General features: G+C 37.6%; 6 protein-coding genes across 6 annotated transcripts; all 6 read left to right on the top strand.

Moving 5' to 3' along the window:
- Positions 1-269: 269 nt before the first annotated feature.
- GCK72_021407 (uncharacterized protein) lies at positions 270-1,360 on the top strand (the record flags this gene model as incomplete). The annotated part of the gene is made up of 3 exons (XM_053734241.1): positions 270-349; positions 407-1,064; positions 1,109-1,360. The coding sequence occupies 3 exons, from the start codon at positions 270-272 to the stop codon at positions 1,358-1,360; spliced, it is 990 nt and encodes a 329-aa protein (XP_053583154.1).
- Positions 1,361-4,989: 3,629 nt separating this feature from the next.
- Positions 4,990-7,556, top strand: GCK72_021406 (uncharacterized protein; the record flags this gene model as incomplete). Its single annotated transcript, XM_053734240.1, has 5 exons — positions 4,990-5,069; positions 5,126-5,798; positions 6,469-6,545; positions 6,601-7,252; positions 7,305-7,556. The coding sequence occupies 5 exons, from the start codon at positions 4,990-4,992 to the stop codon at positions 7,554-7,556; spliced, it is 1,734 nt and encodes a 577-aa protein (XP_053583153.1).
- A 319-nt stretch (positions 7,557-7,875) lies between these two features.
- On the top strand, positions 7,876-8,953 carry GCK72_021405 (uncharacterized protein; the record flags this gene model as incomplete). Its single annotated transcript, XM_053734239.1, has 3 exons — positions 7,876-7,955; positions 8,011-8,650; positions 8,702-8,953. 3 exons carry the CDS (start codon positions 7,876-7,878, stop codon positions 8,951-8,953), a joined length of 972 nt encoding a protein of 323 aa, XP_053583152.1.
- Positions 8,954-9,226: 273 nt separating this feature from the next.
- Positions 9,227-10,332, top strand: GCK72_021404 (uncharacterized protein; the record flags this gene model as incomplete). The annotated part of the gene is made up of 3 exons (XM_003104663.2): positions 9,227-9,300; positions 9,356-10,025; positions 10,069-10,332. The coding sequence occupies 3 exons, from the start codon at positions 9,227-9,229 to the stop codon at positions 10,330-10,332; spliced, it is 1,008 nt and encodes a 335-aa protein (XP_003104711.2).
- A 296-nt stretch (positions 10,333-10,628) lies between these two features.
- GCK72_021403 (uncharacterized protein) lies at positions 10,629-12,342 on the top strand (the record flags this gene model as incomplete). The annotated part of the gene is made up of 4 exons (XM_053734238.1): positions 10,629-10,708; positions 10,757-11,085; positions 11,751-12,004; positions 12,055-12,342. 4 exons carry the CDS (start codon positions 10,629-10,631, stop codon positions 12,340-12,342), a joined length of 951 nt encoding a protein of 316 aa, XP_053583151.1.
- A 198-nt stretch (positions 12,343-12,540) lies between these two features.
- GCK72_021402 (uncharacterized protein) lies at positions 12,541-13,655 on the top strand (the record flags this gene model as incomplete). The annotated part of the gene is made up of 3 exons (XM_053734237.1): positions 12,541-12,620; positions 12,669-13,344; positions 13,395-13,655. 3 exons carry the CDS (start codon positions 12,541-12,543, stop codon positions 13,653-13,655), a joined length of 1,017 nt encoding a protein of 338 aa, XP_053583150.1.
- Positions 13,656-13,821: the final 166 nt, after the last annotated feature.

The raw sequence follows: 13,821 nt of genomic DNA, 5'->3' as shown, positions 1-13,821 counted from the left end.
GAAAACACCGATTTTGACTGATATGAGGCGTTTTTTATGCATTGAAGCCAATTTTTTTGTTTTCTTATCTTTTGTGTTTCTGAATTTCTAACTTATTGACCTTTGGATATTCCTCTTATCTGTTGATACTCTAATATGATGATATTCCGATTTTACGATTATCTGATCTTCCGATCTTCTGAAAAATTCCGTCAACTTGCCGTAATTTCAACTTATTTTGAAAGTTTTTTGAAAATGCAATCCAAATTACACTTTTCCAGAAATTCAGAATGACTGACGACTCCCCACTCCTGCGGCTCCCCGAGATAGCAATCAACCATATTCTGTATTTCTGCGATTATTTAGAAATGTAAGTTTCTAGAAAATTCTAGAATTTCTACTCGAATCTAATCATTCGTAATTACAGCGTTCGTCTTCGCAATGTCTGTCACTCCTTACGTAATCACATCGATGTAAATAAACCCGATGCTCACGTGAAAGTCGTGCGTCTAGGAGAACGGGAGCGAGCTGATATTTTGCTCGAATTCGAATACGATTCTATAATATTGATTGATTACAAAGAAGCAGAAGGGGGATGTGTTGTGGAATGTTTAACCGACATAGTCGATCCTCCAGCAAAAATAATTTCCGGATTGAATCCCATGGATGCTCTTATACAAGATTTCAAGATTTACTCGAGACATCTGAAGACTCCATTGAGAAGCTTCACACTGCATGAAGTTTGTTGTGACGCCCTCCTTGAATTGATGAGATCTCAGACCTTCAAGTTGAGGACCGCCAAACTTGAACTCACCGAGTTATCCTCTACTCAAAACCTCGCAATCCTCCCGTTTTTCGATGCAAACTGTCTGAAAACGTTGAAAATCTTCACCGATGCAAACGACGAGACCGGAGAGGCATTGGGTGTATTTCACGAACTGTTCGAAATGGAGCATTGGTGGAATGCAATGAAAATCGAACTGTACAATTTTCATATCTCGGATGTCCGCCAAATCGTTCATTTGAAAAAGTTTGCTGGCCGCATGTCGACTGCAACAAGTGATGACTTGGTGCTTTTGAAAAATGTGAGTTTTCTTATTTAACTTTTTTCCTTCAATTTGTTTTTCAGACCTTTATCCGCTGGAGAGGCTTCGAACGGTACCATATAAATTTCGACGTTGGTTTAGACGTAGTGTCCATCAATGAAGCTTTTGGAGCACCGTCTTTCATTTCAATGTTAGGAAGTGTAAATCGTTGGTTCTTTCATATTCCTAATCACACTGCAAGTGTTCTTTTGGTGAAAGTGAACTGCAGAAAAACTCTTGACATCGGACGTATCAGACGTAGAAAGGTTCCTTCAGGTGCAGTGATTATCTATTAAAAATTGTTAGTACTCAAAAAATAATTATGATTCACAAATTTTTATTCATTTTATTTTCTTCCTCTTTTTACCTATTGTTTGAATAGGTTTCTTGAGATCCAGACTTGCAAAATGTTGTCAAAAAACGCTCGGGTTTTATCGATATGTGGAAACATAGTCGAAAATTCGATTTTGTTGCAGTGATTATTCACAAAAATTATTAGTAATCAAAAAAATAATAATTCACAAATTTTCATTCATCATCTCTCTTTGCTCTTGTCAGCTGTGGAGCGCATTTGCTTCTTTTTTCTTTTTATCTTAGTTTTGAATGGATTCCTTAAGATTCCTCTTGATTTCCTTCACTTATTTATCCTATTGATATTTGTGTTTGATTAGTTGGTGTTCAAAACTCCAAAAAATTGTCTTTACCGCTTGAAATAAAATATTGATTATTATTTTTCTATAATTATTGCTTATTTTATTGGTTAATCAACCAATTATACTTATCTGTTTTGCATTTTTCAATTTCATCTTCTAACGTTTTCTTTCCAGAGATTTGATTCAGAATGACTGATGACTCCGCCCTTCTGCGTCTCCCTACCGTTGCTAAAAATCACATTCTGTATTTCTGCGATTATTTGGAAATGTAAGTTTTTAGAAAGTTCTAGAACTTCTCAAGAGTCCAACCTTCTCAATTACAGCGCACGTCTTCGAAATGTTTGTCACACTCTCCGGAACCATATTGATGAGAATAAGCCAGATGCTCACGTGAAAGACGTGTACCTAGGAGATCGGGAGTACGCTGACATTCATTTTGAATCGGACAACGATTCTAGAATATCGATTGATTACAATAAAGCAGAAGGTGGATGTGCTGTAGATTGTACAACATACAGGGTGGCGAATAAGTATACGACGTTGTGTTTTTGCACTTGTTGGCACTGTGCCAAGAGATATTTCAGAAATGTTTTGAACATTTTCGAAAGTCCAGACACTATATAAGTCGGCTTTAAAGTCATTTATCTTATTCTCATCTTCATCTCAAGTTATGCGAGCTTTACCTCTCCAACCCACCATATAGGCTTTTTTAAAGAAGGGAGTCAAGAGCTTCAAGACTGCAAAACGTCTTGATATTCCATCAGCAACTGTTTGTAGAATGTTTTCTACCTTCAAAAAGCATGAAAGTCTCCAAGAAAGATAAAAATCCGGCAGACCAGCCACAGTCAACACTTATAGGACTCAAGGAATAATCAAAAGAAAAATCTCCAGCAATTATAGTATCAGCATAAACAAGATCGCTATGGATCTCAAAATCAGTAGTGGAAGTGTGCAAACCATTGTCAAAAGACAGTTCAACCTCAAATCCTACAAACTGTGTCAAGAAAAGTTATTTTCCGCCCAATCCAAAGCTTCTCGAGTTGAAAAATCGAAAAAGTTGCCTTTTAATCTGCAGGTGCGCCGCGTTTCGGACGTGATCTGGATTTCCGTGAGAGTTTTCACGATTGCACCATTTTCCAATCGTCAAAAGTAAAAACTATTTTTGTCACAAGCTGACAGAAGGCCCCCAAAACTTTTTTAGGCCCATGACCGCATTTTTCCTAAAAGTGTCATAGTACGGCACTCGGTGACATCTGACGGTAGAACTTTGTTAGTTTTCATCAGCAAAAGTACGAAAATCAACTCGGGGTCTACCAAAACTTGGTTTTGAAGGATGTTGTGTAGCCCTGTACAGCACAACATTCTGATGAGCCCATTTTTATCCCTCAACTAAAATAGGCCGCGTCACACAGTACCAAAACAACAAAAATCGTCGTTTTTCTCATTTTCCTGGGAACTGGTGCGACGACATCAGGCCTGCGTCGTAAGCGGATCTCGATCCGGTGGATTTCATCGTATGAGAATATTTGAAGAGCAAGACTTCAGGAATCTCCTACAATACGGCCGTTGTTCTCGAGACGACTGTTCAGAAGATATGGGACGAAGTAGGCGTCGACTACCTACGGCGCACTAGCAATTTTGCTATCGGACGTCAGACGGCCTGTATCCAAGCCGAAGTATCCAACTATGAATTCGAGTTGAATACAAAATCTAATACATACATTCCAACTATTGATAACGTTTCTTCATTAATTCAATCGTTTTTTCGCGAAATATCCAAGTATTAAGAGCGTCGTATACTTATTCGCCACCCTGTATATGGATAGCCGTTCATTGAAAACAATTTCTGGATTGGATCCTATGGGTGCTCTTATTCAAGACTTCAAGATTTACTTGAGACATCTGAAGACTCCACTGAGAAAATTCAAACTGAATAGAACTTATTGTGACCCTCTCATCCAAATAATGAGATCTCAACCCCCGGAGTCTCGAATTTTCCCCTTGAAAGTCAATAAACTTGTGTTGTACAGATTATCACAAGATCAAATCCTTGCGACACTTCCACTTTTTGATGCAAACCACCTGAAGGACTTGAGCTTTGAAGATGAAACAGAGGGAGATCCATTGGGTGTTTTCCAGGAGCTATTCGAAAGCGAGCACTGGAAAAACGCAAAGAGAATTTTTGCTTCCCTAAGTTTAAATATTTCGAATGTCCGTCAAATCTCCCACATGGAGGAATTCAATGGCAACATATCGATGGTCACTGCAACTGATGTAGAGTTTTTGAAAAATGTGAGTTTTCATATTTTTCCATATATGTCTGCAACTTTTTTTTCCGTTTCAGACCTTCATTAGATCGCCACACTTCAAACGGTGCACCATGGGCGCTAACTTTTATATTGACTTATTGTCTATAAAGGAAGCTTTTGGAGCTCCGTCTTTCGTCACAATGGGAGGAAAATCAAATTGTTGGCATTTTCATATTCCTAATGACACTACCAGCGTTCTTCTGGTGGAGTTGTTCGGCAAAACAATTCTTGTAATCAAACGTGTCAATCGTAGCAGTGTTCCTTCAGGTGCAGTGATTATTCACTAAAATGATTAGTGATCAAAAAAACAATAATTCACAAATTTTCATTCATTCTCTCTTCTCCCGCTTATTAACTGTATTGTCTATAAAGGAAACATTTGGATCACCGTCTTTCGACTAGGAAGTGTAAATCGTTGGTACTTTCATATTCCTCATAACACTACCAGCGTTCTTCTAGTAGAGGTGATCTGCAATATAATTCTTGAAATCAAAAGTATCAATCGTAGGAATGTTCCTTCAGGCGCAGTGATTATCTATTAAAATTGTTAGCAATTTTTAAACAAATTTCCCTATTTTCATTCATTCTCTTTCCTTCCGCTTATTAACTGTGGAGCGCATTTGCTTCATTGTTACCTAAGTTTTGAATGGATTCCTTAAGCTTCCTTTTGTCCTTTTTGTGGATCCTGATGTTCCACCAATTTATCATTCTTTTCTGAGCCTTTCTTCTCATTTATCTGCAAATTTTTATTGTATTTCTGTGCTGGAAAATATAATTATTCAGAAAATTGACATTATTCGTTTGATCGGTTGTCCAACCATTAAAATGTTTGAAATAAAAGATTCATCATTAATTTTCTATAATTTTTGCTTATTTTAATGGTTAATCAACCAATTATACTTATCTGTTTTGCATTTTTTAATTTTATATTCTAACGTTTTCTTTCCAGATATTTTATTCAGAATGACTGATGACTCCGCCCTTCTGCGTCTCCCTACCGTTGCTAAAAATCACATTCTGTATTTCTGCGATTATTTGGAAATGTAAGTTTTTAGAAAGTTCTAGAATTTCTCCTCGAGTCTAACCTTCTCAATTACAGCGCACGTCTTCGGAAAGTCTGCCACACTCTTCGAAACCATATCGATAAAAATAAACCAGACGCTCACGTGAAGGACGTGTGCCTAGGATATCAGAACGCTGACATTTATTTTGAATCGGACAACGATTCTAGAATATGGATTAATTACAAAGAAGCAGAAAGCGGATGTACTGTAGAGTGTATATCCGACATGGGTGATCATCCAGTAAAACCAATTTCTGGATTGGATCCTATGGGTGCCCTCATTCAAGACTTCAAGATTTACTTGAAACATCTGAAGAGTCCATTAAGAAAATTCAAATTGGATAAAGTTTGTTGTGACGCACTCCTCCAAATAATGAGATCTCAACCCCCGGAATCTGGATTTTTCCCCTTGAATGTCGATAAACTTGAGTTGCACAGATTATCACCTGCTCAAATTCTTGCGACACTCCCGCTTTTTAATGCGAACCGCCTGAAGTACTTGAAAATTGAAGCTGATATGAATGCGGTAACCGATAGAGATGGATTAAATGGTCATGCTCTTTTTGAAACCGCACACTGGAGAAACGCGGAGAAAGTTAATCTATATCCAAATTTTAAAATCCCGAATGTCCGTCAAATTTTCCATTTGAAGAGATTCGAAGGTTCCATATCGAGAGTGACTGCAGCTGATGTTGACTTTTTGAAAAATGTGAGGTTTCTTATTATAGATTTGTAACTTCTTCCCTTCAATTTCAGACCTTCATTAGCTCACCACTTTTCGAACGGTGTCGCATAATAGTTGACGTTGATATCGACTTATTGTCCTTAATGGAAACATTTGTAGCACCGTCTTTCGAGATAATAAATGTAAATCAGTGGTACTTTCATATTCCTAATGACTCACGCATTGTTCTTCTGGTGGAGGTGATCTGCAAAAGAATTCTTGAAATCAAACGAACCAATCGTAGAAATGTTAAATCAGGTGCAGTGATTATCTATTAATGTTATTATCAATTTAAAAACTCACACGTTTTCATTTATAATCTCTTCTTCCTCTCTTTAGCTATGGAGCGCATTTGCTTCATTTTTTCGATTTGTATTTCCAACATGTTTCGTGGTAATTAATATTTAATTTCACCTGATTTTTAAATAGATTTCATAACATTCCTCTTGTTCTTTTGTGTATCCCGATGTTCGATCAATTGCTTATTCATTTCTATGCCTCTCCTATCATTTATATTCAAATATTTATTAATTTTTTGTGCTGTAAAAAAATTATTCTGAAAATTCACATGCTGGTATTCATGCTATCGGTTATTCAACCATCAGTATTTATGTTGTCGAAGGAACTCATCTTTATTCTTTTTCAGTGATTTCAGAACATGACTTCTCCACTTCTACGGCTCCCCGAGATTGCAATTAACCATATTCTGTATTTTTGTGATTACCTAGAAATGTAAGTTTCTAGAAAATTCTAGAATTTCTCAGGTGTCTAATCTATTAAATTACAGCGCACGACTTCGCAATGTTTGCCACACCCTACGAAACCATATTGATGAGAATAAGCCAGATGCTCACGTGGAAGACGTGTACTTAGGAGATCGGGAGTACGCTGACATTTATTTCAAATCGGACAACAATTCAAGAATATGGATTGGTTATAGAAAAGCAGAAAGCGGAAGTACTGTAGTGTGTAGATCCCACATGGGTAGTCATCCAGTAAAAACAATTTCTGGATTGGATCCCATGGAAGCTCTCATTCAAGATTTCAAGATTTACTTGAGACATCTGAAGAGTCCATTAAGGAAATTCAAATTGTATGAAATTTGTTGTGACCCTCTAATCCAAATAATGAGATCTCAACCCCCGGAATCTCGAATTTTCCCCTTGAAAGTCAATGAACTTGAGTTGCACGGATTATCACAGGATCAAATCCTTGCGACACTTCCACTTTTTGATGCAAACCACCTGAAGGTCTTGAGAATCGAAACCGAAGCATTGGGTGATTTCCAGGAGCTATTCGAAAGCGAGCACTGGGAAAACGCAAAGAGAATTTCTACTTCCCTTTTAAAAATTTCGAATGTCCGTCAAATCTCCCACTTGGAGGAATTCAATGGCTTCATAACGATGGTCACTGCAACTGATGTAGAGTTTTTGAAAAATGTGAGTTTTCTTGTTTTTCAATATATGTCTGCAACTTTTTTTCCCGTTTCAGACCTTCATCAGCTCCCCACACTTCGAACGGTGTCACATAGTAACTGACGTTGATATCGACGTATTGTCCATCAAGGAAAAATTTGGAGCACAGTCTTTGGATTTAGTCGAAGGAATTATGAATCTTTGGTTTTTTCATATTCCGAATGATACCAACAAGGCTCTTCTGGTGAGAGTGACACTTGAAAAAATTCTTGAAATCGAACGTATCAATCGTAGCAAAGTTGTGCCTGGTGCCGTAATTATTTATTAAAAACTGTTAGTAATTAAAAAATAATTATCACTCACAAATTTTCCTTCATCATCACTCTTTCCTCTGATTAGCTGTGGAGCGGATTTGCTTCATTTATTTCACTTTGTATATTCAACATGTTTTGTGATAATTAATATTTAATTAATCTATAATGTCCAAAAGTCCAAAAAATCGTCCTTACTGTTTGAAATAAAAAATTTACTATTATTTTCTCTGTAATTTTTGCTTATTTTAATGGTTAATCATCCAATTATACTTACCTGTTTTGCATTTTTTAATTTCATCTTCTAACGTTTTCTTTCCAGAGATTTGATTCAGAATGACTGATGACTCGTCACTCCTGCGGCTTCCAGTCGTAACTAAGAATCGTATTTTGTATTTTTGCGATTATTTGGAAATGTAAGTTTTTAGAAAGTTCTAGAATTTATCAGGTATCTAACCTTCTCAATTACAGCGCACGTCTTCGAAATGTTTGTCACTCACTACGCAACCACATCGATTTGTTCAAACCTGACGCCCATGTGAAAGACGTGAGCGTGGGAAATATGGAGAACACTGTCATTATTTTTGAATCGGACAACAATTCTAAAATATGGATTGGGTACAAAGAAGCAGATGACGGATGTACTGTATCATGCAAAACCCACATGGGTAGTCCCCCAGTGACCACAATTTCTGGATTGGATCCCATGGATGTTCTCATGCAAGACTTCAAGATTTACTTGAGACATCTGAAGACTCCACTGACAAAACTCAAATTGGATGAAGTTTGTTGTAACCCACTTCTTCAAATGATGAGATCTCAGACCTTCAAATTGAAAACCAACAAACTTCATCTCAGCGAGTTATCCTCTTCTCAAATCCTCGCAATCCTACCGTTTTTCGATGCCAAATGCCTGAAAAACTTGATAATCGAAACCGGAGAAGCATTGGGTGTTTTCCAGGAGCTTTTCGAAACAGAGTACTGGAGGAATGCGGACCAAATCCGTCTATACTATTTTAGAATCGCGAATGTCCGCCAAATCTCCCACTTGAAGAAATTCATTGGTCACATTTCGAGAGCGACTGCAACTGATGTAGAGTTTTTGAAAAATGTGAGTTTTCATATTTTTCCATATATGTCTGCAACTTTTTTTCCGTTTCAGACCTTCATTAGATCGCCACTCTTCAAACGGTGCACCATGGAAGTTGACGTTGACATCGACGTATTGTCCATCAAGGAAGCTTTCGGAGCGCCGTCTTTCGATACTATGGAAGGACATTCAAATCGTTGGCACTTTCATATTCCTAATGACACTACCAGCGTTCTTCTGGTGGAGGTGTTCTGCAAAAAAATTCTTCAAATCAATCGTATCAATCGTAGCGTTGTTATTCCAGGTGCATGGATTATCCATTAAAAATTATTTTCATTCATCATCTCTTTTTCATTTTTTACTTGACGTTTGAATAGATTCCTTAACATGTTTTATGTCCATTCGTTTATTCTACTGTCCTCCAATTTTTCATTCTTTTCTAAGCCTTTATTAGCAAATACTCATTGATTTTTGTGCTCTAAAATAAACATTATTTGTAAAATTTACGAACTATAACTCATTTTATTGGTTGCGCAACCATTAATATTTATGTTGTATAAGGAAATTGTCTTTATTTTTTCCCAGTGATTCCAGAAAATGACTTCTCCACTTCTCCTTCTCCCTGGCGTAACTATGGACCACATTCTGTATTTCTGCGATTATTTAGAAATGTAAGTTTCTAGAAAATTCTAGAATTTCTCAGGTGTCTAACTTTCTCAATTACAGCGCACGTCTTCGAAATGTCTGTCATTCACTACGAAACCATATCGATTTGTTCAAACCTGACGCCCATGTGAAAGAAGTGCGTCTAGGAAATTGGGAGAACGCTGAAATTTGTTTCGAGTCAGAGAACGAATCAAAAAACAATTCAAGAATATGGATTGGTTACAAGGAAACAGATGACGGGTGTACTGTAGCATGCAAAACCCATATGGGTAGCACTCCTTTGAAAACTATTTCTGGATTGGATCCCATGGATGCTCTTATGCAAGACTTCAAGATTTACTTGAGACATCTGAAGACTCCACTGACAAAACTCAAATTGGATGAAGTTTGTTGTGACCCACTCCTTCAAATTATGAGATCTCAGACCTTCAAATTGAAGACCAACAAACTTCAGCTCAGCGAGTTATCCACTGCTCAAATCCTCGCAATGCTACCGTTTTTCGATGCCAAATGCCTGAAAAACTTGAAAATCTTCACCGACGTGAATGACGTGACCGGAGAGCCATTGGGTGTATTCCACGAACTGTTTGAAACGGAGTACTGGAGAAACGCTGAGAAAATTCGACTGTCCAATTTCTATATCTCGGATGTCCGCCAAATCTTCCATTTGAAAAAATTTGAAGGCTGCATGTCGACCGCAGCAATTGATGACTTGGTGCTCTTGAAAAATGTGAGTTTTCTTATTTAAGTTTTTCCTTTAATTTGTTTTTCAGACCTTCATCCGCTTGACAGGCTTCGAATGGATTCACATAAATTTCGACGTTGATTTCGACGTCTCGTCCATCAATGAAGCTTTTGGAGCGCCGTCTTTCGATATAGAATTCACAAATTCATGGTTCTTCCGAATTCATAATGACACTAATAGTGTTCTCTGGGTGGAGCTTACCGATAATAAAGTTCTTGTAATAGAACGTGTTGATCGTAGCGATATTCCGCCAGGTGCAGTGGTTATCAATTATAAAGCATCTGGCTACTAATTTCTTTTATACGTCTGAAGGTGCATCCAGATTGTTAAAAACTTTATATTGGCTAAGTTTTCGAATCTCGTATTGATATTAAATTGGTCCCCCCCACGTGCTGCAATCTTCCTCTTCCCACTACCTCTTCCTTCTTTTTTATACTATTTTATCGATTATCTGTGCTATCAAATAAAATTTATTGGTATTAAATTGTCAATTTTGTAATTCTTTTATATATTCGAATGGTTACTTAACCATTCATACTTATGTTGTAATGTTTTACTCTTTTAAATTTACCCTGTGATTTCAGAGAAATGAATGATGAGTCCCTACTCCTGAAACTTTCCAATGTTGCCATGAATCGTGTTCTCCATCACTGTGAATATCCGGTCTTGTAAGTATTTATTTTGAAAACTTCAATTTCCTGAAAACAAATTTTCAGCGCAAGTCTCCGCAAGACTTGTCGCAGTCTCCGCGAGTTTGTTGACACCGAAAAACCTGATGCACGCATGGTTGAAGTGGACATAAGTTGCGATGCCAACAGGGTGATATTCCGTCTTCAATCGGGAGAAAGACGCATCAATATTTTATATAAAAACGATGAGGAAGGTTGTTATCCCAGACGCTTTACCGGTTGGGAAGACAATTTAGCATCGAATGGATTGAATGGAATGGATTACATCGAAATGTTCAAAAACGACTTCACAGTTTTCTTGAGACATCAGAGAAGTGTTCTGAAGCAAATGGTGCTCCATAGTGATGGCAAAACAGGTGACATTGAGCAAGTTGTCAACGTCTTGAAGACCAGGGGTGTGCGGACAGGAACATTTCGGAATTTCGGACACTAAAAAATGTCCGAGTTTCAAAATTTCGGAATTTCGGAATCTCGGAATCGCCCGAATTTCAAATTTTCGGACTTTCGGAATCTCGGACTATTCCGAATTTCGGATTTTCGGAATTTCGGAATTTCGGAATTGTCCGAATTTCGGATTTTCGGACTTTCGGAATGTCGGAATATTCCGATTTTCGGACTTTCGGATTTTTTTTTCAACAGACTGTCCCATTTACCCATATCGAATGCTGAAAACCGTTTTTTTGTTTGAAAAAAACATTGCGAAAAGACGAAAATTTAAAAAAAAAACCGCCTGAAAACTGCGGGAAAAAATCTGTTCGAGACCCGTCATGAAAAGTTTGATTTCGGAATGGAATTCCGATCGGAATTTCATTCCGAAATTTTTTTTTCGGAATATTCCAATCGGAATTTCGTTCCGAATTTTTTTTTCGGAATATTCCGATCGGAATTCCGTTCCGAAAATGAGCCGATTTTCGGAATTTTTCGGAATTCCGAATTCCGTTCCGCACACCCCTGTTGAAGGCTCACACGGAAACTTCGAAAACTCAAAGCCTTCGATTGAAAACCACTAAACTTTCTCTAGCTGGAGTACCAGCTCTTCAAGTTCTTCTCGCTATTTCTTCTGTTGATGCACATAATCTGCGGATTCTGACAACCTGCATCCGAGAACCAAACGTATCGTTGGAAGAAATCTCTGAAACAAAGCAGTGGGGGCAATTGGATATTTGCCATTTCGGCGGGTTTCGTTTATTAGAAATCCGTCCGATTTCACACTTGAAGACATTCAGTGGTTTTGTTACGGTAGTGACTGCCGGGGATTTGGACTATCTGAAAGCGGTAATTTCTGCAAAGTATGGTTCTAAAACAATCAATTTTACTATTTACAGGCCTTCCTCAATTCATTAAACTTCTCTCATTGTACAATGAAACACAACAGTGTCGCCAATTTGTCAGAGATAACCGAGACGTTTGGAGTACAACCATTCACACGTGATTGTAATTTTGGTGGAGTCTCAAGATTGTGGTTCTTCCGATTGCCTAACGACAAGTCTAGAGTTCTTGCGCTTGATGTGCACAGTGACAATCACGTTGAGTTCGAACAAATAGAAACCGCTAAAGTGCCAAGCGATGCTGTAATCATTGGCTGCGACTCTTTTTTCTATTCACATGCCTAAATATTTAACCATATCCGATTTATCCCAACGACTCTCTTTTTTTAAATTTACAATTTTCCTTAATTTTCTGGGCTCTGAAATAAAATTCTTTGGTAAATTCTCATTTTTCTATTACTTTCTTTCATTCAAGTGGTTGTTTCACCATTCATACTTACACCTTTCTTGTTTGACTCTTATAATCTCCCTAATCTCAGAAAAATGAATGATGACGTTCCCCTTCTGAAACTTCCTGATGTCGCCATGAATCGTGTACTCCATCACTGTGAATATCCGGACTTGTAAGTTATTCTTTTGAAAATCTCAATTTCCAGAAAATTAACTTTCAGCGCAAGACTCCGAAAGACTTGTCGCAGTCTCCGCGAGTTTGTTGACACCAAAAAGCCTGACGCACGCATGTATAGAGTGGATATAAGTTGCGATGCCAACAGGGTGATATTTCGTCTTCGAGGGGTAGGAAACGACATCCTTATTTTATATAAAAACGATGAGGGCGGTTGTTTTCCCAGACGCTTTACCGGCTCGGAAGACAATTTGACATCGAACGGATTGGATGGAAAAGATTACATCGAAATGTTCCAAAACGATTTCACAGTTTTCTTGAGACATCAAAGAAGTATTATGTATCAAATGGCGTTCTATAGTGATGGCGAAACAGCAGACATTGAGCAAGTTCTCGACGCCTTGAAGGCTCACGCAGAAAATTTGAAAACTCGAAAACTCCAATTGAAAACCACTAAACTTACACTAATTGGATTATCAGCTCCTCAAATTCTTCTGGCTCTCTCTTCTGTTCATGCACAGAGTTTACGTTCTCTGTCAATCAGTATCCGGGGAGAAAATGTTTTGTTGGATGAAATGACTGAAACAGAGCAGTGGAGGCAATTGGATACTTGCATGTCTGACCGTTTTCATATATCAGATATCCGTCGGATTTCCCACTTGCGCAAATTCAGTGGCTTTGTTACGAGTGTAACTGCCGCAGATTTGGATTTCCTGAAAGCGGTAATTTCTGCAGACTATGGTTCTAAAACATTTAAATTTACTATTTACAGGTCTTTATCAATTCATCAAACTTCTCTTATTGTATAATGAATTGCAACAGTGTCGCCGATTTGTCAGAGATAACCGAAATGTTTGGAGTACAGCCATTCAAACATGATTATATTTCTGGTCTTGTCTCCAGACGGTGGTTCTTCCATATGGCTAACGACAAGTCTAGAATTATTTCCCTGGATGTGAGAAGTGACGATTACGTTGAGTTCGAACAACAAGATATTGCTGTAGTCCCAAACGATGCTGTGATCATTGGTTGAGGCTTTTTTTTTCTATTCGCATGCCTAAATATTCAAACATATTCGATTTATCCCAACGACTTTCTTTTTTTATTTGCAATTTTCCTTAACTTTTGTGCTGTGAAATAAAATTCTTTGGTAAATATTCATTTATCTAATTTGTTCTTTCATTCAAGTGGTTCTTTTA

The sequence above is a fragment of the Caenorhabditis remanei genome, chromosome V, assembly GCF_010183535.1.
Source record: "Caenorhabditis remanei strain PX506 chromosome V, whole genome shotgun sequence".
Lineage (NCBI taxonomy): Eukaryota > Metazoa > Nematoda > Chromadorea > Rhabditida > Rhabditidae > Caenorhabditis > Caenorhabditis remanei.
The sequence above is the reverse complement of the archived record's forward strand: the minus strand, read 5'-3'. Positions and strand labels throughout refer to the sequence as shown.